The 26,622-nt window shown below is 50.8% G+C and overlaps 2 protein-coding genes across 3 annotated transcripts in view; both read right to left on the reverse strand.

Moving 5' to 3' along the window:
• The window catches only part of LOC133351794 (plasma membrane calcium-transporting ATPase 1-like), a 130,989-nt gene that overhangs the window by 75,523 nt on the left and 28,844 nt on the right, over positions 1-26,622 (reverse strand). The gene's annotated exons all lie outside the window — the stretch shown is intronic.
• LOC133351654 (tropomyosin-1, isoforms 33/34-like) lies at positions 1,615-9,036 on the reverse strand. 2 transcript variants are annotated; one of them, XM_061567022.1, is made up of 2 exons: positions 7,933-9,036; positions 1,615-2,190 (listed from the first exon to the last, which is right to left on the reverse strand). In XM_061567022.1, exons 1-2 carry the CDS (start codon positions 8,729-8,731, stop codon positions 2,033-2,035), a joined length of 957 nt encoding a protein of 318 aa, XP_061423006.1. In that variant the 5' UTR covers positions 8,732-9,036; the 3' UTR covers positions 1,615-2,032. The 2 variants fall into 2 exon arrangements, with proteins under 2 accessions (XP_061423006.1, XP_061423005.1); XM_061567021.1 differs by lacking the exon at positions 7,933-9,036 and adding an exon at positions 6,008-6,997.

A 26,622-nucleotide genomic window follows, 5' to 3' on the forward strand; every position in this document is an offset into this window, starting at 1 on the left:
CGATCCGTTATGGAATCCAGCAAGCCCCAACCTTTAACCCACAGCCATGGCCACCGTCCTTCACAAACCTGCGCTGACCAACGACTGACACTGCATGGGGAGGCTTTCGACCAACCAGTCGATCGGAAAAAGAACTGTGAATTATTTATTGATCACGGTGTGATGAGTATATACGCCGTGCAATAAAGGCTGCACACAAATGCAAAGCACACCATGTACGGCATGTGTGTGTTTACACTCTGCAAAGGACGTCGTTATGACTTGATGTAATAATGCATCTCAAATGCTGAGCTCCATTCAAATTAGTAGAGCGCGATGAGGGCCCCTTGTAGGGACCGGCTCGGAGGCACGTATGGTTCCACATTTATTTACAATTTGCACGTGGGTGTATAATTTGCACGTGGGTGTATAATTCAATGCAGTCCGAATTTTGAGGGAGACTCCGCTTTGATTTGTGGGCTTTTACAGAACCCAGCCAAATGAGGTTAAGATGCGCATTTTACTCTGCTCACTACACGATGGCCCCATTTGCTGTTGCAGGCTGATGCCAGGCGGGGGGGGGGGGGGGGGGTTCCTGCGTTGGTGCCGTGTTTCTCTTCACCCAAGGCCTGGCCTCTTTGCTCGGTCCCAACAAACGGCCCCCTCTCGCTCGCAGACCAGCCACTGCTCCCCCCCCCACCCCCACGTCGGTTTCATGAATGCCACGCTCAATCAAAAAAATGCTTGCACCGCTCGTCAGGACTCAGACGTAGTTTGTGGTAAGCAGGTTGAGAAACTCGAGAGACCAGGGCGAGTCTCGTCCGCAAGAGTGACTGTCCTGCGTTACAAAAACGACAAAATAAATAACGTGAAGAAAACAAAACTAAGTTCAGCATTGAAGTAAATATAAATCAGAGCAAAAGCAGAATCAGTATCTATATTTAGACTGCGGGAGGAATCCGATGAGCTATGAAGCTCTTTTTCACTGATGTCCAGTGTGGGCGAGTCAAATAGAAAGCAGAGCATGTTATTTCACAATCCCTGTCGATGGCGACATGAGAGATGATTTTGAGTGAAAGCCACCTCTTATGTGTTTGTTCCTACAATAACTTGAACGCGAATGCAACGCATGAACACGTGAGCGATACGTGCCGACACGTGTGAACGCAGAAAGCACGCCTCATGACCCGTTAGTGTAAGGTGACCCACACTGGTTTTGGGCACCGCTGCTTTAAAACGCAATGCACAGTGGAACTTCTCAGATCCGCAATCATCATGGGGGTGACGCCATCGTGGATAAGCGTTTACACTTATTTCCAACTCTTTATTATGCGTCACTACTTAACGAACAATGCCTCTCGTCCGAAACAGGTGACCTGGTGACGTCGCCCAAATGCAGTGGCAGAGTAAGTGCATGCCGATTACTCCGTCGTAGCATTTGCAGGGAGTGCGCTGATAAGCCAGTAAAAAAGGTTAGTTGCGTTTTCCGTGATCAAAATACTGCGACGGTGAGCATAAGTGCCCTTTGGATGACGTGGGAACGTGCCCATTTGTAATTACAAAGGAGTACTAATATAGAAATGTGTCCGATAGAACATGTGTTGTATCGTAGACGGAGGTACTCGGAGACGGAGGTTGAGTTAGGGGCTTCCGCCAGGGTTTATTAACACTTATCACTATCCCTGGTTCCCTCTTTACCCCTTCCACTATCCCCGTTCCTCCAGTGACCCCGCTTACGTTACGGGGTCTCCCTTATATACCCTCGGAGGGGTGATGTCGCGTGCACTGCCCAGCGCGTGCGACCCCACGTCCCGTGAGGTCACCGCACCTGACAGCGCACACGACGCCACCACTCTCCACTACTCCTCTACATCACCCCCCCCCGTAAAAAAAAAACAGCCGACCCGGCTGCAATCAACCTTAGGGCAGCACGGCCCTTCAAGCAGAACAGTAACAACAAAAAAACAAAACAAATAGAGCCCGAAGGCCTCATCCGCCGGATAGCGCCGAACGGGCGCCAGGGGCTAGGCCCGCTGAACGGCCATCAGGGCCGTCACCGGAGCCGCACCCCCCTCGAGCGGGTATGCGCTGCTGGCCCGCTCCCTCGTGCGGTGTCCGCCACCCGTGCAGGTGGGCCGTCAGCGGGCAACAGGCCCACCGCCGTGGCCTCCGGTGCCTGGGGGGTCTCTGTCGGCCTCACTCGGGAGGGGCCTGGGGGCACACACACAGGTCGGACGTCACCTCCGTCAACGAGACCCGGCCGGTCAGGCACGCCGGATACATCATCAGCCGGCCGCTCCGGAATTGGGGGTGGATCCCCCAGGGTAGATGGAACATAACGTTTGAGCCGGGACGGGTGCACTATCCACTGCCTGCGACCGAATCGAATCCGGACGCATTGCGGCCGGCGGACCTCCACAACCTCCACGGGTCCCTGCCAAGGGCGATGCAATTTGGCCGATGTGCCAACGGGGACCTGGGGACAATGCAGCCACGCTTTTTGACCCGCTACCCACGGGAGGCCAGCTGCCTGGTGTTTTGGCAGCCGCTCATTAGCCGCCTGCCGGCTTGCGGAATTCTCGGCAGCGGCCTGTCGCGCCTCGCGCAGCCGGTCAAGTGCGACCTTCAAAGGGGTCGGCACCGACGACCCCTTCTTGGAGGAGCCAACGTCCATCTGGACGTGCACCGGGGGCTCCGGTTCCCTACCGTACATTAAATAAAAAGGCGAAAATCCCGTGGAGGCATGAGGGGCCAACCGATACGCCGCCAAGACCCCCGGGACGAACAGGTCCCAGTCTGACTGGGACGTGTTCACCTGGTGGCACAGCATGGACGTAAGGGTGCGGTTCAAGCGCTCTACCATCCCATCTGACTGGGGGTGGTAGGGCGAGGTGCGGATTTTCTTGGTGCCAAGGAGGTCACACACCTCCTTGAGCAACCTAGACGAGAAATTCCGCCCCTGGTCAGTCAACAATTGTTCCGGCGCGCCCTTGTCAAACACGTATCCCTGGACGAAGGCCTCGGTGATAGAAGAGGCCAACTGATCGACCAAAGGCCATGCCATGGGCCAACGTGTGAGGTACTCAACGCCCACCAAGAGGTATTTGTGGCCCCGTTGGGATGCAGGGAATGGCCCCAAAATGTCGAGCGCCACGAGCTCATTAACGCGAGAAACCCGGATGGACTGCAGCGGGGCCCGGTCCTGGACAACTGGGGCCTTCCTCCGCGCGCAGTCGTGGCAACCCTTCAAAATCAGTGCTACGTCACCCTCAACACCCGGCCAGTAATAGTCCCGCTTAAGGGTCAATAAGGTCTTGTGGTAGCCAAGGTGCATAAGCTTCTCGTGAATGGCTCGGGTTAATTTACCACGCAGGCTAGTGGGCACAACCACACAATAGCGTTCCAATTGGGCATCCCAACGCATGAGTAGTCCGTCATGCACGGCGATCGCCGGGGCAGCCGACGAAGCTAAGCTCCGGGCGTTATGTCCGACACGGCGCCGTAGCTTCAGCAGAGAGGAATCCTCCATCTGCAAGCCGGACCATACCTCCCGGGGAAGTCCAAGGCCGAAATCTGCGGTCGACGCCGCACCTGGAGGGGTGTCCGCCTCGGCCGACGCGACCAACTGGGCCGCGGCGTCCCCTGGGGCCTTGCAACGGCTAGAGCCCAGGGCGCAAGCACACCCGCCGCCTGCCGGCAATCGGGATAAACCGTCCGCATTTCCATGCTGTGTCCCCTTCCTATGGATTACATCAAAAGGGTAATCCTGGAGCACTTCGAGCCAGCGAGACAGCTGACCCGAGGGCTGACTAATCTTCAGCGAATATTGCAGGGCCGCGTGGTCGGTTCGGACCGTAAACAGCCTACCGTACAAATATGGTCTATACAACTGAACAAAATAAACTATGGCCAAAAGCTCCCTCCGGGTCACACAATATCGCTGTTCCGTCGAGGACAGAACGCGACTGCCATAGGCTACCACCCTCTCAACCCCGTCGACCACCTGGGCCAGGACAGCCCCAATTCCCGTGTCGCTGGCATCGGTATCGAGCAGGAAGGGTTTCGTAAAATCCGGGTACCCCAAGGGCGGCGCATCCGCCAAGGCCGTGCGAAGCGCCGCAAAAGCCGCCTCCTCCTCCGCGCCCCAGTGAAACCTTTGTCCTTTGGCGGAAAGGGCGTGCAGTGGCTTCGCAATTGTCGCAAAATCGCGGACAAACCGGCGATAGTACGATGCGAATCCAACGAAGCTACGCACCTCCGCGACAGATGTGGGAGTCGGCCACGTCCGGACACAAGCCGTTTTATCCGGGTCCGTGGCGACACCTGACGTGCTAACAATGTGTCCCAAATACCTCACCGATGGTTGTAGCAAGTGGCATTTCTGGGGTTTGAATTTCAAGCCAGCAGCACGCACTTTGACGAACACCGCCTCAAGGCGTTGCAAGTGCTCGCCAAACGTACGGCCAAAAACAATAACGTCATCCAAGTAGATTAGACAAGACTCCCACTGCAGCCCCGCCAAGACCATCTCCATGAGACGCTGGAAGGTGGCCGGGGCCGAATGGAGACCCATAGGAAGCCGATTGAACTCGAACAACCCCTGGGGCGTGCGGAACGCTGTTTTGGGTCTAGAGGCCTCATCCAGTGGCAATTGCCAGAAGCCGGAGAGCAAATCTAAAGTCGAAAAGAACCGCGCGCCCGAGAGGGCGTCCAAGGAATCATCCATGCGAGGCAATGGATATGCATCAGCCACCGAGATCTTGTTCAATCTACGAAAATCGACGCAGAACCGGAGACTCCCGTCCCGTTTCTTGACTAGCACAATGGGGGCACCCCAAGGGCTAGTAGATGGGGAGATGATGTCCGCCGCCAACATTTCCTCGACAGCCGAGCGGACATGATCTTTTTCCGCTGGGCTAAAGCGGTGGGAATTAAGTCGAATGGGGGCCGCGTCGCCCGTGTCTATGTGGTGGTCCAAAAGAGTAGTGCGACCCAGATCAAACTTACTTTGGCTGAACACATCGGTGAACCGTTCGATGAGGTCGCGGAGTTGCCGACGTTCCCCGAAGGACAACGAGGCATTCTCGTCGCACAACGTGGCGATCCATGATGCGTCGGGGTCCCCCGTGCGCATCACGCCCGCCACGACCCCTCCATCCGGGGCAGCGCTCTCGGGTGGAGGAGCCGGGGTTGCGTGTGCCAGGACGGCGCCGGCCGGGACTATGACCGGCAAGGGTCCCGAATTGAGGACCTGCAAAAAAAGGTCCTGGCCCCCCGACACGGCTGTCAAGGCGCCCACCAACCCCTTCGTCCTTGAAAAGTAGCTTGACGGGGACAGGAGGATACCCGTCTCCGTGGAGCCCATTTCGAGCGGTTTGCGCAACCTAAGGGGTATCAGGATTTGTGACGCCGGTGGTACGGTCACCGGCACTTTATTCAAGGCCCGTACACCGGCGACCAAGGGAGACAGGACGGTAGGTGATTGTAGGAATTGCAGCCGCCTCCCTGACGGCATTTCCACACAGCCCTGGTCAACGAGAATTCGGATGGGCATCCTAGACAAAAAGTCGGTCCCCAAGAGGCATGGCACTGCCAAGGTCCTGGAGACCAAAATCGGCCCGGCCAACTCAATCTCGTCAACCCGAACCGACGCTACAACGTGGCCCAGGATGCCCAAACTGCCGCCGTTCGCGGCGACACAAGCCCCGCGAACCGGCCTTAATGGACCCACGCTGCGGGGTAGCAGCCCAAAAATGGCCTCAGAAATAATGGTGGCCGACGCCCCCGTATCCACCAGGAGGCGAACGTGCACCCCTTGCACATATCCTGCCACCGCTGAGGAGCCGGCAGCTGCCGCCACCATCCTATGCGCAAGCGCATCCCAGTGGCGGGTCTGTCTGGGCCATTGAGGGGGTGATGACGATGGTGCACCCGACCCTTCGAGGACAACCCCATGACGATGGGCCCTAGCCCCGCTAGATGCATGAGGTGAAGGGAGCGGCCGCGCAGATGATGCGTCGCGACTCGCCTGGGGCCCCGAACCCGATGCCAAGGAGGGTCTGGGAGAAGGTGGAGTCCCTTTTCCAAAGGCCCCCGGGGCATTCCGGCAGCCCCGCTCAATGTGGCCCCGCTGACCACAGCGGAAGCAGGCCACCGTGTCCGCCTCCTGTGGACGGGAAGGTCCCGGCCGCCCCCGCTGCTCCGGACGGCGACCACCCGTCCCCCTTCCTCGACGATCGGGCATCGCCAGGGCCGCGAGGGTGTCCCCCCCGTCCGGCGCCAGGATCCCCGCACACGCCGCCATCTGAGGCCGTTGGCGGAGGGAGAGGTGCGCCTGAATGTTTTCTGCGACCGCCAAGGATGTGATCTGCCGATCATTGTTGATCGACAGAGCAATTCCTAGCTCCCTTGCCAGGTCAAGCAGCTTCCCCAAGGCCATAGAATCAAGTGCCCTGCCGTACAGGTCAGGGTATGCAGCCTGCGCCAGGGCCAGGAGCGAGCAGCGGAAGGCCAGCGGCAGTTCCCCCTCCTCCCGCCGCCGCAATGAAAACTTTAGCTGCGCGGTGGACGGCGGCTCAAAAACGTTGGCCATTTGGATATAGGCCGCCGGGAGTGTAGCCCGATTGGCCGGATGGATGGACTTGAAGGCCTGCAGAGCCCTTTCGTCCAAGCAGGTCGGAAGCGCCGGCAAGGCCTCCTCCATGGACCAGCCGACCGACATGTATGCCGCGTCGAACCGGTCCTGGAAGGCCGACCAGTCGCCCCCTTGCGCGACAAACGGCGCAACGTCGGGTAACCTGCGCTGCCATTGGCCGCGCGGCGCCGCGAGGTGTGGAAGCCAAGCGGCACCTGCGGGCCACCCAGCGGACGCGACGTGTTGCGGCGGTGGCAGCATTGCGGCTCCCGCGGGCCACGCCGAAGACGCGGAAAGGTGCGGTGGTGCTGCGGCCCCCATGGGCCACGCCGTAGGCGCAGCGAATTGTGGCTGAGTTGCGGCCCCCATGGGCCACGCCGTAGGCGCAGCGAATTGTGGCTGAGTTGCGGCCCCCATGGGCCACGCCGTAGGCGCAGCGAATTGTGGCTGAGTTGCGGCCCCCATGGGCCACGCCGTAGGCGCAGCGAATTGTGGCTGAGTTGCGGCCCCCATGGGCCACTCCGTAGGCGCAGCGAATTGTGGCTGAGTTGCGGCCCCCTTGGGCCACGCCGTAGGCGCAGCGAATTGTGGCTGAGTTGCGGCCCCCATGGGCCACGCCGTAGGCGCAGCGAATTGTGGCTGAGTTGCGGCCCCCATGGGCCACGCCGTAGACGCAGCAAAGTGTGAAGGCGCCTGCGCTTTCGCGACCCACCGGTCAGCGGCGGCGTACGAAGCCACGGCGTCGTCCCGCGACGCGGCGAGGGACCACGGCGTTGCAGCCTCAACGGGCCACGCCGAAGACGCGGCGGTGTAATTCGGGCCTGCAGCGGCCCCCGCGGCCCACCCCGCCGGCGCAGCGAGGTGCGGGACAGCGGCCGCAGCCGCGGCAACCTCTCGCGATGCGGCGAGGCACCACGGCGTTGCGGCCTCCCCGGGCCACGCCGTAGACGCGGCGGTAAAACACGGAGCCGCGGTGGCCCCCGCGGCCCTCCCCGCCGGCGCAGCGAGGTGCGGGACAGCGGCCGCAGCCACGGCAACCTCTCGCGACGCGGCGAGGCGCCACGGCGTTGCAGCCTCCATGGGCCACGCCGAAGACGCGGCAGAATAACACGCAGCTGCGGCGTCATCCATGAGAAGGGACGCAGGCACGGCGAGGTGCAGAGCCGCGGCATCGCCGGTGTCCGGCCCCGTGAGCGCAGCGACAGGTTGAGCCGCGGCAGCACCCGCGGCCCATTCCGGCGGCACAGCGATGTACGGGGCAGCAGCAGCCGCCGCTGCCCACCCCGGCGGCCCGGCGAGGACGGCACGCGCGTACTTACCCTGGGCCCCCCCGGCGGGCGCCGCTTGATGTAGAGCCGCGTCGTCGCCGGCGGCTGGTCTCGCAGGAGCGGCGTGCCGAGAAATCCCGGCCGCGTCGGTGGAGAGACGCGGCGTCGCGGTCGCCATGGCAGCCGTAGCAGCGGCCGCATATGGCTCCCGAGCCAACATGGCCGCCGCGGATTGCGTCGCAGCCAACATGGCGGCCATTTCCGGTGGAGCGGTCGCTGGGGCCCCCCCGGCGGGTGCAGCTTGATGTAGAGCCGCGTCGTCGCCGGCGGCTGGTCTCGCAGGAGCGGCGTGCCGAGAAATCCCGGCCGCGTCGGTGGAGAGACGCGGCGTCGCGGTCGCCATGGCAGCCGTAGCAGCGGCCGCATATGGCTCCCGAGCCAACATGGCCGCCGCGGATTGAGTCGCAGCCAACATGGCGGCCATTTCCGGTGGAGCGGTCGCTGGGAAAACTGCGGCGCTTTCAACGTTGGCAGTTGACAGTTGCTCCCGTCCCGCGTGCGGGGCGGTTGGCTGCGTCCGCGCCTCCACCTTGGCCAACCTGGCTGTCAGCTGCCCCACCGCCTGCAGGAGCTGCTGCAGCAGAGCTGCGGGGACGCTCTCCGTCTCTGGCGGCGGCGGTGAGCTGGCACTCCCCGCAGCCGACTCCTCCCGCTCCGGCCCGCTCGTCTCCACGGGAACCGTCACCGGGGTCCCGGGCTCCGGGGTCACTGCTGGAGCCTCCTCTCCGCCTTCGGCGCCCTCCAAGTCATGTGCCGGTGGGTTCCTACGCCGTGCGCCCGCTTTATACATGTTGGCGACGGTGTAAACTTCTGACACCAGTTGTTGTATCGTAGACGGAGGTACTCGGAGACGGAGGTTGAGTTAGGGGCTTCCGCCAGGGTTTATTAACACTTATCACTATCCCTGGTTCCCTCTTTACCCCTTCCACTATCCCCGTTCCTCCAGTGACCCCGCTTACGTTACGGGGTCTCCCTTATATACCCTCGGAGGGGTGATGTCGCGTGCACTGCCCAGCGCGTGCGACCCCACGTCCCGTGAGGTCACCGCACCTGACAGCGCACACGACGCCACCACTCTCCACTACTCCTCTACACATGTAACAAATAGTCTGTTGTCAAGTTAAAACTGCAACCCGTGTACTTCCTCGAGTAAGCTATCCTGCCACAGCCCACGGCACAGCCAACATCACAGCCAATGGCATAGCCAACGCTGCCACAGCCAACGCAGCGGCAAGCGATCAACTTCCTGGTTCACCGTAGTTTTTTTTGTTATATGGCCCAACCCGAAAATAATGTATCGACCGTAATATTGACCGCAAAAATCTAAGCATTAATATCTACTTCCTGGCGTACCAATAAACTGCGTACAAGCAAGAGCTGATATCAGACACTTAAGACTTGGATTCTGGAGAGAAAAACACATCGTATTTCACGTGTCAGCAGATTTGCAAGGACATAATCATGCTATTAACCCTCTCTGCAAACGTAGGCTTCTGTAATTGAGTTGCTGCATTTTAGCTGCAGACGCAGTGCTTTGGAATGTGAGCAGTGGCAGTGACAGTGGTTCACAATGGCCTATCATTGCAGGAGGATGTCACGCAGCCTTTAATATCCACACTGCAGCGATGGTAATGCCTCGCTGAAAATTAACGACCAGCAGGAGGACCGTAATGACTGAGTGAATGCCAAGTGGCTGAACGGCAGATGCGCAAAGCACTAACCTGCCACAATGCATCTACGGGCGAATTTGTCTTGTATCCAATACAGGCTTGTGTAATCTGAATGATTTATCAATCTCAATAATACACTGCTAAGAAATATGCTCGGCAAAACTGCTGAAATCAATGATGACTATTTAATAGCCGTTAAAAATATTCAGAAATTCACGAGAAAGGAAGCAGCGTAAAATTGGGAATCAACGTTTTTTTTTTTCTTTTTGCGCGCAGAGGGTGGCAAGACAGTGGAGCGGCCCATGTCGTGCAGTGAGGTGGTAATTGTAAAACTTTGGCAGCTCACGCCCCAAGTGAAACAACGGTGTGGGGCATTGTCCAATCATGCCCCGAGCACCGCAATTACATACAACGATACGCCGGTTTACGTCGGGGATGCATTTCGGAAAGGTGCGACGACGAATTTCGTAAATGACGTCAATCAAAGTGTTTGACAGGGTACGGTGGTGAAGGCACGAAGGCTGAAACGCGACGGATAACGAGAAAGGATGGACGACGATGCCGTCAGCGATGTGAGTGGGGTTGAGGCGACGGCAAATCATAACGTGGCAGAGTTACTAATGAAGTGACGACGTATTTGCGAACAACTTAAAAGAGGGATACATAACTCTGGGTATTACTGTACCGTAACTGACAAACAATAAAGACGACATACAATAGCAGTTTTTTGGGTTAGATCGCGTAAATATAAATGTGTCGTTAAACCCGCCACCACCTGACACAGCCATGTAGTAAGGTTTGTCACGTGAACCAAGTCTGCCAATTAGTTACTAGCACAACACACCGGTGTGCTGTGGGTACACCGGTGTGTTGAACAAGTAACGAATTGGCACATTTTGTTTACGTAACAAATCTTACAAATTGGCTGTGTCGGGTGGTGGCGGGTTTAATGACACGTTTATATTTACGCGATCTCACCCAAAAAACTCCTATTGTGGATAATATTGGTCGTGAAAGCCTGCTACAAGGTGTTAAACTAACTACGATTATTCTGTACACACAATGACCAACGGTGGCTTGCAGTCTATCTGCAAAGGGGTAAAACGCGTCTCTGAATTATACAACCTGTGGAAAGAAATAACAAACGACCGCACCCCGGAACGAGACCCAAAAACTCGTGGAGGCGGACACCATCGGTGCACCCAACGCCGCCGCTGAGGCCCAGCCACTGCGGGCAATCTGGGGGCTCTCGTGGCGCGGAGCGTCGCGTGCCGGGCACGTCCGGCTCAGCCCGGCAAATGCCCCCACGTCTTGAACACATTAAACGAATCCCAATCGCGGCGCGTTAGGCTGGCTCTCGAAATCTCAGGCACCTGCAAAGTACCGTGTGCGCGCACGCGTACGGAACTTTAAAGGCTATGCCTCGCGTTGACACCCGCAACGTGTGTGCATCTCATGAATGTTGATGAGCTCAAGTGCAGCTCTTTAAACAAGATCCCCCCCCCCCACCAAATTGTGTCCGTGATCTCGCCATCGGTGTCACAGCATGGATCTCTCACACAGCAGCGCCACCGAATCGTGGCGGGAGAACAGCCCACAGAAGTGGATATTGCAGAGCTACCTCTGAGCACCCTCTGGTCCACTGGCTCATGCGACGCGCGGTCCGTGCCGAGTGACACCGCGGACTTGTTGAACTCGGCTCTCTTCGAGTAGATTTTGCGTAGCCAGGTGAGGACATGAGAGACGAGGCTGAGTCTCATTTGCAAGAGTGACCTGGGGCATTTAGTCTACCAGTAGGGGGCGATAATTGCTGCTGTGTATAATCTCGAACTGAGTAATTTTTGCGGGTAATTGCTCAAATCTGACAAGCGTGGACCCCCACGCCAGTGCACAGTGGCCGACTCTTGCGAATGACGTCACGAGGTCTTCAACGTCCACCGTGGAGCAGACGACGTGGAGTATTATGATGAGCGAATCACGGAATGCGCTCGTGAATCGCATACGAGCGAATAAAACACTCACGCGGCTCGCATGGTAGCGAGGGTGACATGATGTGTTCAATGGCACGTGTCACCATCGACATTTTATTGATTCGGTTCCAGTAAAAGCTCTCAAAGCCGGAATGCTGTGTAAGCCGGAAGGCTTCCTGAAACAACTAAAAATAACGTTTGCCTTAAATAACATTTTATATGTTCATTTGTAAATATTTAGTTCAGTATCATTGAGTTACCAATTGTTAAAATGATTCTCAATGTGTTAATTGCGTGTAAATGTCATACAAACGTGGTAAAACATAATTATTTAATTACGTACAACATGCTGGACACCCCCCATATACAACCGTAAGGGCCCACAATTAGTCCGTCTCTGCGAGGTTTCCCTCCGTGCTGTGCGTTACCGGTCCCATGTTCCCTGTGGGCCACGAGCGGAAGCTGCATCTACCGCAAGCTAAATCTAATAATCCATTCACCACGAGCTTCGCGACCCTGCGGCCTGTGATGCGAAATCCATTTGAGTATCGGAAAGCCGAGCGAGGCATTTGTGGCCTCGCTCGGCTCTTCTCTAAATCCCAACTTGACGGTGCACTGGGCGAGTGCTCGTGGTGGAAAAACCTTTTTTGTCGAACCCCAGCCTGCTCACGTGGTTGGCTATTCTCGAGTTTCCATTGTTCAGGCCTCTCACATTCCACGTGAACAAAAAACAATGCAGAGTTACAAGGGGATGAAAAGGAAAACTAGGTTCTAAAATAATTCCGGCAATAAAACAGCAGGTGTTAAGATGTGCAAACACCTTTTGCAAGGAATCAAGTCTGCATTAACCACAAGTACTTGTGGTGAACATGCAAACTAACCTGCTCTGATCATTAATATTTGTGTAGTGGGTTAAATTCAGGCGCACACTGGACTTTGGAGGCAATACTATTTATTAGCTAACACAACAGGTAACACTTAACATCACGACTTAAGGTGGTAGCCACCATTCCTAATTTAGCTAACCCACGGGGGTACTACATCACTGGACCAGGACAGCCCAGCACGCAGCCTGGTCCACGAGCGGAGACCGGAGAGCTTCATCCCAGAGATGACCCAGCAGCAGAACAGCACAGAACAGCCCAGCTCTCCGTCCACGCCCCGCTTATAACCACTCCGGCGTGGCCGGCTCCGCCCCAGGCCACACACCCCCTCCTGATCCTTCGGGAAGACCCGAACCCCAACCACGTGACCCCCCTGGGGCCCCTGGCCCCCCTTTATACGGTCACGTGTCCTGTTGGGTTCACGCACAGTGTCACGGCCCGACACGACCCCCGTGACACCTGCCTACAGCCCCCATACCGAGCCAATACAGTAGTGTCGTTCTACTACACTACATATGCATTGTCTTTGAAACTGATTGGCCTACATCAGAGACAGCCTGCTTTATGGCCTTGTCTAACCAGTGTTAGACCAGAGAACTATATAAATGCTCTGATATGTGCATTGTCTTTGCACTGTTCGCCTTTTGGCGTTCTCTGCGTATATACCCTGGTGAGACTAGGCTATAAGGAAGGCTGTCTTTAGTGTAGGCCAATCAGTTTCAAAGACAATGTATATATTATCAAAGCATGGTTTGTTTGCATCTTTTGCCACAGATGTGTGTGGTTAATGCAGACTTGATGACCTGCAAAAAGGTATATAGTTGGTGTTTGAACATCTTAACACTTCCTGTTTTATTGCCGAAAGGGGAACCCTATATTCTTGGTTCTTTCCGTAAAGTCACGTAGATAGAAAACAAAAATCTAAATTAAAAGCAAAAAACCCACGACGTTTCGATCGCAACACAAGCGGTCTTCATCAGGTGGAGAGAAAAGAGGGGGCAAGCCTCCAAATGTAGCCGCTTATAAGGGCTCCAGAGTGAGTCGGCGGGGGAAGGGCTGCGCGAGAGACAGTGGGAGAGAGAGGGGGTGGAGCAGAGATAGGGGGGGGAGGGGTTGAGATGAGAGGGGGGAATTGCACCTCGCTACACAAATTCAAGTCATGACCCAAAGTGGTTGATGACATCTTTCCAATGATTGCTGAGTTTTTTAAACCGTGGTCTCGGTTGAAATTGTGTTTGTGTCTGTATATTGATGGCTTCGTGAACGATTTTTTGTTGATAGCCAGTTGGCTTGCAAAGTACCATCGTCTTAGAGAAATGAATTTCATGTGAGCCAGCCGCATTAAAGCAATGATCAGCCACGGCAAAAGTATTGGTCCTGCCGTGTTTCAGATCTGCCTTGTGTTCACGAACACGGTCCGAGACATGTCGTTTGGTTTCCCAAATGTAACTGCTGCCGCAGATACAGCTTAGTTTGTAGACGCCGGGATATTGCATGTCAGGAATCTTATCCTTCATAGATGGGATCAGGTCACGAATTCTGTGCACTGTGTTAAATCGGAAACCCTATTCTTATTTTTCATACTTTGATATTGGCAAAAAGGTCCCATGATAGAGTTAAAAGAGTGTAATTTAACATGAAACATCATGGAAAAAATAATCTTTAAAATATGAAAAAGTATGTAACTTAGTTTTTTTCAATCATAGTTTTTACATGACATTTTAAACTAAAATAACACTGAAATCATGAATATTTCTGAAATGTTTACTTTGACCCCCCCCCCCATATCAATGTGCAAATACTGTAGGTTTGTTTACTTTTCATCTGCTTCTGCGTCTATGGTCCAATTCATGCGCTCATGAATGTTTCCCTTCATCCGATGTCTGGCAAAAACTTGCTCATGTCTCCATTACCAACAGCGCCTTTCAGCGAGTTTCCTATTCAAATGATCGCCCCCCGAGTTTCCTCGAGGCACTTCGTACTTGTAAACGATTTAATGGCATGTGACGAACATGCTTAACGGCCGTGCCCCAACACCTTCTGAAAGCAGGAGAGTCATTGCAGACTTTTGTTTTTCAAATGTAAAGAAAAGTGGCAGAGTCGTTACCGTGAACTGTACTTCGTTGCCCCACTTACATGCTCTCCGCCACCTTCATAGGCACTCGTTGACCAGCACGGTAAAGTACGGTTAAATATTTTTCGATTTAAAGCTTTCGTGACTGCAGGGATTCGTCTTCTTGGTTCTTTCGGTAAAGTCACGTAGAAGGGAGATAATAAAATAATACAAATAAAACATAATAAAATAATACAATTGTCACGACGTTTCAGCCACAACGCAAGCAGCCGTCCTCAGGTGAAGAACAGGTCTGTCGGAAAGACAGCGTCTGAATGAACACCACCAAGCTTGGCAGTGTATATTTAAGCTGGGTTAGTTCCTGTACCTGACACCATCGCAATCATTGAAGACTTGGTTCATCAAGGACTGAATACTGAGGTACCCCCCTGGTGAGACACTGCTTAAATACATACTTCATCTGGAATGGAACTTTCTACAAACAGAGGGCACCCCAATGGCCCCCCCCCCCCTATCTCCGGGTTGTAGCCAACGTTTTCATGGAGAAATTTGAGACTGACGCCATCCAGACTGCCACTCTACGCCCGACCTTATGGAAGAGGTACATAGATGACACTTTGTCATCTGGCCACATGACCGGCCTGCTCTAGACCAATTCCTCGACCACATCAATTCCATACACCCAGCCATCAGATTCACCATGGAAGTCGAAAAAGATGGCAAGCTACCCCTTTTGGATGTCCTAATTAAAGGAGACCTGATGGTTCATTGAGCCACTCTCTCTACAGGAAAGCTACCCATACGGATGCTTACCTAAAACCGGATTCCCACCACCATCCATCCCAGAAGAATTCCCTCATCAAGACTCTACACCATAGAGCCCAATGCATCTCCGACCAGGAACACATTGCCAGTGAACTCAAGCACGTACGCCAAACTCTTAAGGCTAATGGTTACTCCGACTACACAATCCGCAAAGCCATCACTCCAACCATCAAGAAGGATCCGGTTGCGGAGCCATTCAAAACCATCACCTTACCCTACATTGCGGGGGTCACAAAAAAAATCTCTAAAATCCTGAATAAACACAAGATCCAGGTCCGATTCAACACAGTACATAACATCCGTGATCTGGTCCCGTCTGTAAAAGATGTGGTTCCAGACATACAGTACCCTGGCGTCTACAAACTAAGTTGCCTCTGTGGTAGAAGTTACATTGGAGAAACCAAACGACATGTCTCGGACCGCATCCGTGAACATAAAGCAGACCTGAAACACGGTAGGACAAACACCTCAGCCGTGGCAGATCACTGTTACAATTCAGTGGGCTCACATGACATTGACTTCGCCAAGACAGAGGTTCTCTGCAAGCCATCTGGCTACCATGAGAGATTCGTTCATGAGGTGATCCACATATACAAACACAGAGACAATTTCAACCGAGAAGATGGATTCTGGCTCAGCAATCATTGGAAGGACGTAATAAACCATTTCGGATCTTAACTGATTGTGTTCACGTTTACGGTGACTTTCAGACCACAGTCCACTCACTGGCAGGGAATTGAGTCTTTGCTCCGCTGCAAGTCTCCTTTCACCGATCTCCCATTGACATATTTCGTAGCTTCCTCTTAGTACCTTTCACGCGACGGTCAATGGTATAGTGTATAGCAGATTGTATAATAATAAATAGTATAAAAGTGTAATGTTTAATATAATGTATAAGGTAATATAGTATCGTAATTGTATAGTGAACTAGCAGAAGTACCCGGCGTTGCCCGGGTGAAAAATATATTTCTTAATAACCTTACATATATACACAGATGGGCTGCTACCCCTGCCCCCCCCCCCCAGCCACGATCTCCTCGGCCGCTGCCGCTGTGCAGTAATATGTACGGCCTATAGTGTGGTGGGGTGTCGAGGCCTAGTACCGTGCAGAGCCTCCGGCCTCGCCTAAATTGCCCACCCGGCTGAGGCTGGGTACTGGGGCCGTTACCCCCCCCCCCCCGCGCTATAATAATACTGTCTAATCGCTATAATTTTATTATCTACCGACCCTATAATAGTAATTGCACACATTGGGGTGGGGGGGGAGTGAAGAGGACGTGAAACTTTGATGAATTTACCTCAGAGTCGCGTGTTAATGCGTGCGCATATTTTTAACGGGAATTAAAAATGGCGTCCACCCCGCAGCGAATGCGTCGCTACCCGTTGCCAGGGGCAACCGCCGTGGAAAACCAAACGGACCAATCGTGTCTCGCAAATCCCTCACATTTCGTCCAATGAAACTGCATATGGTCCGGCGACACACAGACAGACACACACACAGACAGACAGACAGATTTGCGATGTTATATATATAGATATACAGCAGTGTGGTATACAGTAGAATAATACATAGTGTAATATTACAATGTATAGTTTAAGGTATAAGGTGGTGTATAGTAATGCAGTATATAATTTAATGTTGGATTTGTCTATGGAAGTATATAGTACGGGGTAGATCCGTGTGATGTAAGAAAAAAGTTTAGCTGGAGGCATATTATATTTTTTGCGACATAGAATTGTAATGTATGACTTACTGTTAGTAGCTCAGCTTATTGGAGAGTATATTTAGTATATTGATTATATTGATGTATTCTTTGTTTTTTTCGGTAAAGTCACGTATAAAAATAAAATAATAAATTAAATAATAGCATACGACGTTTCGATTGCAACACAAGCAATCATCATCAGGTATAATGAAATAGCGACATAGAATATAACCAGAAAACTATAGACAGACATATAAGCAGACAGATATCACCAAGATACATAGAGAGAGCAACCCAGGTACAGAGAGAGGTGATCGTCTCTGTGGGGTGGCCTTAAATAGACAGAGGGGGGCGGAGGCAGAGAGAGGGAGGGGGTAGGGAAAACATTTACATGTCAATGAGTACGAAGGGAGGGGAGTAAGGTAAGCAGGCTTAGAGGGAGACAGAACACACTAAATTAAATAACCTAGCAAAGTATCGAAATGTTATGTAAAACGACACAGAGAGTCGGTCAACACACAATTAACGCATTGCCTGGTCGATTACGTATTTCAAAGATTGCTAAGTTAGAATTTAAGTGTGAAAATTCCAAAGAAAGACAAAACATAAAAAAAAGAGGAACGGAGACACACAGACAGAGCAGAACCTAAGAACGATACAAAACGAGTGTAGACAGAGAAAATTACACTAAATATACAGGCAGAGAGAGAGAACAAGAAACCCAGAGAGAGAGAAAAAGGTAAACTTGGAACTTCCCCGTAGAAGTGGTTCAATCTTAATTTTGGAGCTTTCGTGACTGCAGGAATTATTCTTTGGTTTTTTCGGTAAAGTCACGTATAAAAATAAAATAATAAATTAAATAATAGCATACGACGTTTCGATTGCAACACAAGCAATCATCATCAGGTATAATGAAATAGCGACATAGAATATAACCAGAAAACTATAGACAGACATATAAGCAGACAGATATCACCAAGATACATAGAGAGAGCAACCCAGGTACAGAGAGAGGTGATCGTCTCTGTGGGGTGGCCTTAAATAGACAGATGGGGGCGGAGGCAGAGAGAGGGAGGGGGTAGGGAAAACATTTACATGTCAATGAGTACGAAGGGAGGGGAGTAAGGTAAGCAGGCTTAGAGGGAGACAGAACACACTAAATTAAATACGTAATCGACCAGGCAATGCGTTAATTGTGTGTTGACCGACTCTCTGTGTCGTTTTACATAACATTTCGATACTTTGCTAGGTTATTTAATTTAGTGTGTTCTGTCTCCCTCTAAGCCTGCTTACCTTACTCCCCTCCCTTCGTACTCATTGACATGTAAATGTTTTCCCTACCCCCTCCCTCTCTCTGCCTCCGCCCCCCTCTGTCTATTTAAGGCCACCCCACAGAGACGATCACCTCTCTCTGTACCTGGGTTGCTCTCTCTATGTATCTTGGTGATATCTGTCTGCTTATATGTCTGTCTATAGTTTTCTGGTTATATTCTATGTCGCTATTTCATTATACCTGATGATGATTGCTTGTGTTGCAATCGAAACGTCGTATGCTATTATTTAATTTATTATTTTATTTTTATACGTGACTTTACCGAAACAAACAAAGAATAATTCCTGCAGTCACGAAAGCTCCAAAATTAAGATTGAACCACTTCTACGGGGAAGTTCCAAGTTTACCTTTTTCTCTCTCTCTGGGTTTCTTGTTCTCTCTCTCTGCCTGTATATTTAGTGTAATTTTCTCTGTCTACACTCGTTTTGTATCGTTCTTAGGTTCTGCTCTGTCTGTGTGTCTCCGTTCCTCTTTTTTTATGTTTTGTCTTTCTTTGGAATTTTCACACTTAAATTCTAACTTAGCAATCTTTGAAATACGTAATCGACCAGGCAATGCGTTAATTGTGTGTTGACCGACTCTCTGTGTCGTTTTACATAACATTTCGATACTTTGCTAGGTTATTTAATTTAGTGTGTTCTGTCTCCCTCTAAGCCTGCTTACCTTACTCCCCTCCCTTCGTACTCATTGACATGTAAATGTTTTCCCTACCCCCTCCCTCTCTCTGCCTCCGCCCCCCTCTGTCTATTTAAGGCCACCCCACAGAGACGATCACCTCTCTCTGTACCTGGGTTGCTCTCTCTATGTATCTTGGTGATATCTGTCTGCTTATATGTCTGTCTATAGTTTTCTGGTTATATTCTATGTCGCTATTTCATTATACCTGATGATGATTGCTTGTGTTGCAATCGAAACGTCGTATGCTATTATTTAATTTATTATTTTATTTTTATACGTGACTTTACCGAAAAAACCAAAGAATAATTCCTGCAGTCACGAAAGCTCCAAAATTAAGATTATATTGATGTAGTTTATATTTTTTTTACGTGGTGGTTTGGCTGCTACAGCTCATTACTATTAAAATTCCTTCCCTTTATTACTGCTAACCCTACCTCCTCCCTTTGATACTGCTAATCCTACATAATGCACGGGCATAATATGACTTTGAGACCCCCCCCCCCCTCCTACGCATTCCACAAGTAGTGACTAATCCCATATCTGCATTTTCCATAAATATGCTAAATTCCTCTGTTGATATGCAACTTCCTTTGTCAAGGCGCCCTTCCTCCTCTAACCCAGCTTAAATATTCGCTGCCAAGCTTGGTGGTGTTCATTCAGACGCTGTCTTTCCGACAGACCTGTTCTTTACCTGAGGACGGCTGCTTGCGTTGTGGCCGAAACGTCGTGAGAATTGTATTATTTTATTATGTTTAATTTTTATTATTTTATTATCTCCCTTCTACGTGACTTTATGGTTAAATAACTGCTGTGACCCACAAACCGCTGCGCATGTGGTAATATGTAATGTGGTAATATGTCGTGAAACCCGTTTAAGAGTGTGCGGCTCGAAAGCCAGCTTCTATTGCCCAGCGAAACCTTTCTTTTACAGAGTTCGACACAACAATACTTTCATTCATCAGAGGTATCGCAGACACTTTTCACAGGGTTGAAGGCTATTATCATTCCACAAAAATTGAACCACTGACTCATGCTATGAGGAGTTTGCCATCTTCACGACTGTCTGCACTCGTATTGATTTTAAGATATCTTGCCAGTATCAAAGCCTTAAATGGACTTGCTCCTCCCTGCATTCATGACCTCATTCAGCCACGTATATTCCATCATGATCTTTAAGGTCCTCAGAATGTGCATTGCTCGCTGTCTCCACGGTCTCAGGTTTCACACTTGGGGGTGGTGACGGCGCCTTTACAATTGCGGCACCTCAACTCTGGAACTCATTGCCCATTCGAGGTCAAGGGACTTCCGAGACACTTTACAAATCTTCAAATCTCGACTAAAAACGTGCCCGTTTAAAATGGCTTCCTCTCTTTAGTTATTCTCAAACGTCTTTCTCACTTCTTCTTTCCTTAGTTGCTGTTGAACTATATCCGCCTTTCCATGCATAGCGCCCTGACGATTGTTTAAGGGGTGCTTTATCATTTCAAATTATTATCTTGCTGAATATCACCATAACGCAGGTGCTCACGCCGATGAAAACCAACATACGTTTCCAGCACTGTACTTGTAGAACATTTGAGCCAAGTAATCCACGCACAAACAATTGTCGTAATAATACTCATTTGGATAGCGTGGCTATAATCGTGCCGTGGATTTATCGCGGGGACAACTTTTATGTTGCGGGCGTCTCGACAGAACGCCCGTGGAAGAAGCAGCGGCGTCGCTTTATAGTGCCACGTCAAGAGGCGTGAGGAACAGCCGTGCATTTTGAGCTGCAGAGGGTGAGCAGCTGGGCGCGTGAGCGCGTTGAAAAATTGAGGAAGAGAAATCTGCGTGGTGTGGATTGCTCAAAGTGTTCGATGGAAACAACGAGCACGGACCATTTTTGCGAGTCAGGAACTACAATTCAAAGCAGAGTCTGCGACATGCCACACATTCGGCACCCCGCTTTGGAAGCAAAGTGGCCACACTTTATGCACAAATAAAGTTTTTCATGTGTTCGGCAAAACAACACATCGAGCCAAATTAGCCATTCTGATGTAATTACAACTTAATATTCACTGCACGTCGCATTCTGAACAAGTCCAGAACAACGCATGGTTTGGCTTGTTCTTGCATACAAATTTCCAGTATGAGATAAAAAAAAACATGCTAATTGCTCTATAATTGTTTTAGAAATGTATCTTAAATGCCCTTGACGGTGTAAATTTCAAAGTATTTTTTTATTTTAATGACACAGTGGGACGCATCTGGCAAGTGTGCACTTCGGTGTGTGTACTGCAGGTGTGTACTGCAGTGTGTACTGCAGTATGTGTAATGCAATACACTGCAGTGTGTGTACTGCAATGTGTGAACTGCGGTACACACTTGCCTTCATTCAACGGCGCCCCATCCACTGCTGGACGAAGGCCACCCAATGCCTCGTGGGTCGTGGGGGTTAAACGACCATACTTCACCATGCTAGATCAATGAGAGCTCGTGTAGTTATGGAGCAAAGGCGTGGGCCAGAGAAATGAACTATAATCGTGAACTTTGCAGTGCTGCCCACCACGTAGGCCTGCAGCAGCAGCAGCAGCAGCCTGTAGTCCCCTGCCACACATCGTGGTGACCCAGCTGACGCACCACCCAGGCTCAACGCTGCTTCGCTTCTGAGATCTGACGAGGTCAGGTGCGTTCCACGTGCATGGACGAAGGCAGTCGTGAACAGGCACGTTCATACTCTGTACTCGATAGCTAAACCAGGATTCAATTGATATTAAATACGCGAATACGTATGATCGTACAATATGCACATTATGCATATAGGTGCACATTATGCATATAGGTTTTTTTCGGGTTAGATCGCGTAAATATAAGTGTTGTCGTTAAACCCGCCACCACCTAACACAGCCAACTAGTAAGGTTTGTCACGTAAACAGAACATGCCAAATCGTTACTAGTACAGCACACCGGTGTGTTGGAAAGCAATTCCATAACATTTACAATCTGAGTACGACGTTTCGCCAGTAATTACAACTAGCATCATCAGGCGACAGCCAAATTTATTGAGGAATCTTCCTGTTTCGTTCCTTAAATAAAAGGGGTAGATGTGATGACGTCACTTGTGAGCCCTTCACGTGTGAATCGGGGAGGATTAATGCATGCATATGAATTGCAATTCGTATCCGTTGCCAGTTGAGTTATTCATATGGTAATCAACGAGCATTATGCATGCACATTATGCATGCACATTGTTTTTGTACCTCCTGTCGTTTGCGTGCAATAAAATAGCAGTACCTATTATTAGTCTGCGTACAGGTAATCCCCATTGATGTATGGTGACCTATAAAGGCATGCATTTAAAATAAAATCATGCTACAACAGGAATATGAACGTGCGTTGTTGTATCAATGTTCGCATTGCACCGTACGCAGAAAAGGGGCCAGTGAAAAGCCAACTCCGAGCTGAAATAATGGTGGATTGGGATCCTTCGAGAGTTCAGTGGAAACTCCCAAGACTCCAAGAGCCAAATTACATCATATTTATTGCCCAGTGGGCACATCCAAGTCTAGGAGCCCAGTGAAGGCCTTTTAGGATGATTAGCATTTGGTTGATGCACTCAGGACTCACAGAGCCTTACAAAGGCATATCTAAGCATTCTCTTTGTTTCGCCGGAAACGCCTCACGAGAGGCAAAAAACCGAGGCACATTTCATTACGTTTTAGTCCACGCACCCAAGACTCGATGGGCCGAAACACACCGCAGACTCAAAACCCACCGATAAGACACTAAACCCACCGCGCGAAACAACCGCCGGAAAGGCAAGAGCGCAGGGCTGTGCCGTGGTTCCGCTCACGCCGCTTGTTTATATCGCTCCCAGTGAAGACCTTTTTCAGGATGAATAGCATTAGGAGCATAAACCACCGTCGCGCAAATTCAGGTCATCCTCGCAACAGCAGCAGGCTTTATTTGCTAAACCATCGAACAAAGTGCGGTCATCACACGGCGCTTTCGAATGCGCTTCTGCGGTCGTCTGGAACGCTCTTCCTTCCAATATTAGAAAGCCACTGGAGCTATGTACTTTTAAATCATCATCTAGATTGACAAACACAGTTCTTTAGAACTCCTTTTTGTGTTTAGTTTGTTGTCCTTCCCCGCACCTGCGATTATCACGGTTGGCTATGTAAGGTGGTGCGAAAGAAGTTCAACATATTCACGTACAGGGACTCATCTACTTACAAACAAACCTCTGGAACCCAACTCGTTCGTAAGTAGAAGAGTCTCTGTACACTTACGGTGGCAGTGGCGAGCCCCAGAGCTGCATCCAGTTCGAATCAATCCACGCGAGCTCCACCGGAGCTCCACCACCCCACGGCATGAAACTAAGATGCCCCGGGGCTCTATGGAAGGGAAGTCCTTGGGGGTTATTTTTAACACAGTTGCTGACCACAGGGCCAACATGTCCAAACGAACAGCACAAGAAAAGCTGTAACAGATGAGAGCGTAACCATTCTGCACAAAGCCCCCTGCAATGCGACGTGGGCCGCATGTGCATGTCGCATTGTAAGGGTGCTTAAGAGCCGAGGACATCCATGCGGGGCACACTGCTACCTCGCTCTGTCGCCTGCCGGCCTGCGCACCGGACATGCGGGAACACCGAGCGACGCTGCGCCGCCGACGGAAGTCTTTCAGTGCCGCGGGTGCACAGCCACACATAAACGGGGGCCGCCGTGAACCTGTGCCATCCCCCAACTGCACTGTGATGGCCGCACTGGCGAGGGATCCTGTTAGTGGAGTGACCTGCGTGCCAGCAAGTGCCTCCAGGAGGAAGCGTTAAACTGACAAGGGGGTGAAGGATCACTTCAGGAGGGGGGGGGAGGAAGAGGAACACTTGGGAGTGATTAGGCTCCACGGATCCGAGTGCTGGCATTTACTCGATCGCTCAGACAACGGGAAGGCCCTGATGCTCTCCATCACTACTGTCTTGGGTTCAAGCTACCCTTAATATGTGAAACGAGTTATGCATTAATACAAATTTATCATGGTTAGAGCCCATTTGATATTCGTGCTGTCATGGCGCAAGGCAATCATAAAGGCGCCATGCATCAGACAGTCTGCAACAGTGTCTCAGCAGGGGGGCGATATTGCTGTGTTATCCCAACTTTGTGGTTAATTTCTCGAATTGGCCAAATTTGAGCCGTAGTGCCAGCGCACGACGGCCAACTCGTTTCAAATGATGCCACGGGATCTTTAACGCGCCACTGGGTGGTCCTGGCCAGTGCCCACTACCTGCAGTGATGGTGAGACTCAGAAAAGGTGAGCTGTGAATCAGCTGTGCTGCAGTGATGGACAGACTGAGAAGAGGTGAGCAAGGCAGTGAGATGTGGTGTGGAGATGACTAATCGCACCTCCGATTAGCATGATTGGCTCCGTACGTTGCGAAAGAAGCTCAACAAACATACACATACATCGTATCACAGGCTCCCGTGTCCTGAATAAACCCCTCGCTCGCCAGATTACCTCCGGATCGTCTTCGCAACCACGTAAAGCAGGATCATCACTCGTGAAACGGGGGCACAGCCACAATGCAGAGCGTCACACGGTGCATTCGTATCTGGAAGGCAGTCGCGGAGCCACTAACACAGGCAGCCAAGCAGCGGCCAGCTCAGCCGGTGGGACAGCAGTCGGCCCGGAGACAAAGAGTCGGCTCAAGCTGTTTCTATGTCGGCCTCTTCCTGGATTTAACCAACATTTCCTCCAACTCAATACAGTCGAGTAGAACCCCTCTTAATGACGGTAATTGGTTCCACGAAACCGGTTGTTAAGTGATTTGGTCGTTAAGCCAGTAATAGGAATTAAAGGATTAATTCGTTCCGATAGCATTGAAAGTTACCCTTTTCACCCAAAAAAAACCGTACTTTATAATATTTAAACAATGGACATTAAAATACTAACTGTCATAAACACGTAATATTAAAATAAACATGGTTAATCAATACAATAATTAATATTTTCTGGACATACAACAGCCCATCGTTAACAGGGGAATGGTCGGTAGGCGAACACATTGGGCTCTATGGAAGCACGACACTACACATTACACTATCCACTACACTACTATACACGACTATACACTACTATACACTACACTACACATTACACTATCCACTACACTACTATACACGACTATACACTACTATACACGACTATACACTACTATACACGACTATACACTACTATACACTACTATACACTACACATTACACTATACACTACACTACTATACACGAGTATACACTACTATACACTACTATACACTACACTACACATTACACTATCCACTACACTACTATACACGACTATACACTACTATACACTACTATACACGACACTACACATTACACTATACACTACACTACTATACACTACTGTACACTATACACTACACTACACATTACACAATCCACTACACTACTATACACGACTATACACTACTATACACTACTATACACTACACTACACATTACACTATCCACTACACTACTATACACGACTATACACTACTATACACTACACTACACATTACACTATACACTACACTACACGACTATACACGACACTACACATTACACTATACACTACACTACTATACACTACTATACACTACACTACACATTACACTATCCACTACACTACTATACACTAGACTACGATACAGTACACTACTATACACTAGACTGCTATACACTACAATACACTGCACTACTACACATTACATTATACACTACACATTGGGCTCTATGGAGGCCCGTCGTTAAGCGGTGCGTCGTTAACAGGGTGCTCGTTAAAAGGGGTTCTACTCGATCCCCACAACTGCGGTACACTCTAAGTCAAGATTGCACCCCCTCTGTACCTTCCTCCATGTTGTTCCATTCATTCTCATCAGCTACACCGGAAATTTTGGCGACGCCGTCATCACTGAGTTCCCGGCTTGTCTTGAACCTCACGGAGCCACTACCAAAGGTGAAATCCTGACTCACGCTCTCATTCACGCTCCATAATCTCTACCCAATGCAATCGATGTTCGGTCGAAGAATATTCTCCGCCATGCGTGGAACCGGTATTTTCCCGAGCCTTTCTGGAAGATCTGCTTTCACTGCCATGTTTATACTTTTGAAAGCCTCATATTAAGGCAACAACTGACAACATTTACGACTGTTAATGGTTACGCGTCACTGCGTGTTGAGCAAGTGCTATGCACGGAGGCTTCACTGCCGTGGGTGACGGTGCATGTAACATTTGATTCTTTGTCAGTATTTTGGCAATTTTCTTTCACCGCAAAAGGAGAGATGACTGACAGTGAAGTCTCATCACCAAATTAGCGCCTTGCAGACTGAGCTGCTTGAAGCTGCCGTGAGCAGGCAGCAGACACGTGCAGCAGACACGTGAAGCAGCATGCATAAGACGTGTGCAGCAGCATTGTGCAGCAGGTACATTAAGCAGACTTGTGCAGCAGATGAGTGCAGCAGCATTATGCAGCAGACACGTGCAGCAGATGAGTG

Source organism: Lethenteron reissneri, chromosome 38, assembly GCF_015708825.2.
Source record: "Lethenteron reissneri isolate LAM-NWPU_2019-01 chromosome 38, ASM1570882v1, whole genome shotgun sequence".
Lineage (NCBI taxonomy): Eukaryota > Metazoa > Chordata > Hyperoartia > Petromyzontiformes > Petromyzontidae > Lethenteron > Lethenteron reissneri.